This window comes from Triticum aestivum, chromosome 7B (assembly GCF_018294505.1).
Source record: "Triticum aestivum cultivar Chinese Spring chromosome 7B, IWGSC CS RefSeq v2.1, whole genome shotgun sequence".
In the NCBI taxonomy this organism is placed as follows: Eukaryota; Viridiplantae; Streptophyta; class Magnoliopsida; order Poales; family Poaceae; genus Triticum; species Triticum aestivum.
This window is the reverse complement of record NC_057813.1, coordinates 534477353-534479651: the sequence shown is the minus strand read 5'-3', so window position 1 is coordinate 534479651 and position 2299 is coordinate 534477353. Positions and strand designations below refer to the sequence as shown.

Here is a 2299-nt window from a genome sequence, read left to right as displayed (position 1 = left end):
GTGTGCAATTATTCCTTGGTTGCTAATTCACATGCTTGTTTTGCTCCAATTGGTACACGGGTTCATAGCTAAATTTGCCCATTTTCCGCCCGTAAACGCCGTTGATATGAATAGTGACCACTTCTGATCTAGATCGAGAAACATATATATGACACTAGTAGTTAAGTAAACAATATGTGATAATTCAATACATGACAAGATACAAAATATATAACAAATGAGATCACATCTAGTAGTAACATAAATTGCATATACTTGAATCACCTCGATAGGCTTTACACAATGCATTAGAAACTCGATTACAATGATGAGACAAAGGCCGTTTAAACATCGACGAGAGACGTACCCCAAACTTGGCAGACAAGGTTGAAGATAGAGTAGGAACACAAAACCTCATGGAATCTCGACAACTAGACCCGCCATAAGGCACCTCCATTGGCTTCACATCGACGTTGGAAAAGACGTCTACCTACACCGCCATGCTGCCGCTCTCTAGGAAAAAAAAGACGAAAAATAGAAGAAACAAACAAACACCGAGAGAGAAAATAAGGTCCACGCCACCTGAGGTGATCGAAGACGAGGGGATGCGTCGACTCACCGGAGACGTCTTTGCTAGATCGCATGGTGACCAAATTTCCGTTACGTACCCTAAACTCTTTCAAATTAGCAACAAACACACATGATCCACCACTCTTTTTTTGAGAATCCCATGATCCACCACTCAAAAGCCTAATGATTTTTTTTCGAAAGCCCTAATGATAACTCTTTATCTTAGACGAGATCATTAGCCATTCTAACCACTCGACCGGGAGGCCCCACCCGCAGCTTAACAAACCAGCTCCGCCGCTGTCCCCGTTCCCTTTTCCCCTCCGATCGCAGCAGCTTCCGCGAAGACGGAGCCGCCCCCATTAAAATACCGAACTCGCTACCCCCCCGCATCTCTCACTCCCCCGCTCCTCCTCCTCGGCCTCCGCCGCCCCCGCCTCCGCCTCCCCGAATCCCAATCCTAGCGGCCGGCGAGCGCGGCGATGGGCGCCGTCGCCTCCACGGTGGCGGCGCGCTTCGCCTTCTTCCCGCCCTCCCCGCCGTCGTACGGCGTCGAGCCCCCGCCCTCGCCGGCCGCCGCCGCCGCTGACGGCGCGGTGGTGGAGCTCAGCGGGGTGCCCCGGCGGGGCGGCGTGGAGGCGCGGCGGCTGCCGACGAAGCGCGGCACGGAGGTGGTGGCCATGTACGTGCGCCAGCCCGGGGCGCGCCTCACGCTGCTCTACTCCCACGGCAACGCGGCCGACCTGGGCCAGATGTACGAGCTCTTCGTCGAGCTCAGCTCACACCTCAACGTCAACCTCATGGGGTACGTACGTCTCCCATCTGTTAGTAACATTTCGTTATGAATTATGGTCCTGCTAGCGTTAGGTTGCTTGATTACGGTGGAAGGAGTTGGATTTAGTAGAACTCGTCTGCTTGGGTTTTGCTTGTTGGGGGTATGCATACGAACGTTTGGGCCCTGTTATTCCGCAAAAAACTTGATGGAAGTTTAATCTTCAAGGTCATGCTTGCAGTTGGTTGTGCATCCACGGCTTCATGGAAAGTAGTATTAGTCGTTAGATACCTTTGTGATTTGATTGAGGTTGTCGAACCCGTGGGAATGTCTGTGAGGCCGCTGTTATCGGCTGGGTGGTCCGAAGACTAGGCCATTCTGGTCAATAATTGGTTGATTTGATTGAAGTCGATCATTATTTTTCTAATAAATGTTAGAGGATTTAGGACTGATTGGAAAGTTTGGTTGCTAGTGTGCTGTGCTATTCAGTGGTGGGAACGTCTACTTTATGTCATTGTCACTGCTAGAGTCGTTTGAAAATTTCTCGTATCTGTGCACGTAAAATGAAACATTTGGATTCTAGTGTTGAATTGTGAATCTTCTGATTGTACCTTAAATAATTCAGTTGGTAAGGACTGAAGATCCATTGTGTCGGATGTAGTTTGGTTGCCATTTTTGGTCAAAATCTGAATGCCTCATTGGCACATTCATACGTTTTTTTACCAATATTAAGATTCTTGCCGTGTGGAAAAAGAAAAAGAAAAAAAAGATAAAAGGTTTGCATCATTGTTGTTTGCTCCGTTTGGATATTTGTTTTTCCTAGTATAGGGATATTGTACTGTTAATGATGAAAATGGGGGTTTTACTTTTTTTTTTCACTTCACTTCTAATTAGATTCTTGTATAATCATTGTAGTAATCGTTTCTGTTGTACCTGCAAAATTGGTTAGGTTTGACTTGAAGTTTTAGCTACAGATTTGTT

The 2299-nt window shown here is 47.3% G+C and overlaps 1 protein-coding gene across 3 annotated transcripts in view; it reads left to right on the top strand.

Annotated features, from left to right (window-relative positions):
- The first annotated feature begins 898 nt into the window (after window positions 1-898).
- LOC123159164 (alpha/beta hydrolase domain-containing protein 17C) overlaps window positions 899-2299 on the top strand; it is an 11001-nt gene continuing 9600 nt past the window's right edge. For 2 of the 3 annotated variants that reach the window (XR_006479556.1, XM_044576995.1), the window contains exon 1: window positions 899-1351. Coding sequence is in view for 2 of the 3 variants with exons in the window: in XM_044576995.1 (XP_044432930.1) it covers window positions 1029-1351 (323 nt within the window). In the remaining variant the exon portion in view is untranslated. The remainder of the gene's footprint in view (window positions 1352-2299) is intronic. The other variant, XM_044576994.1, reaches the window with a different exon arrangement.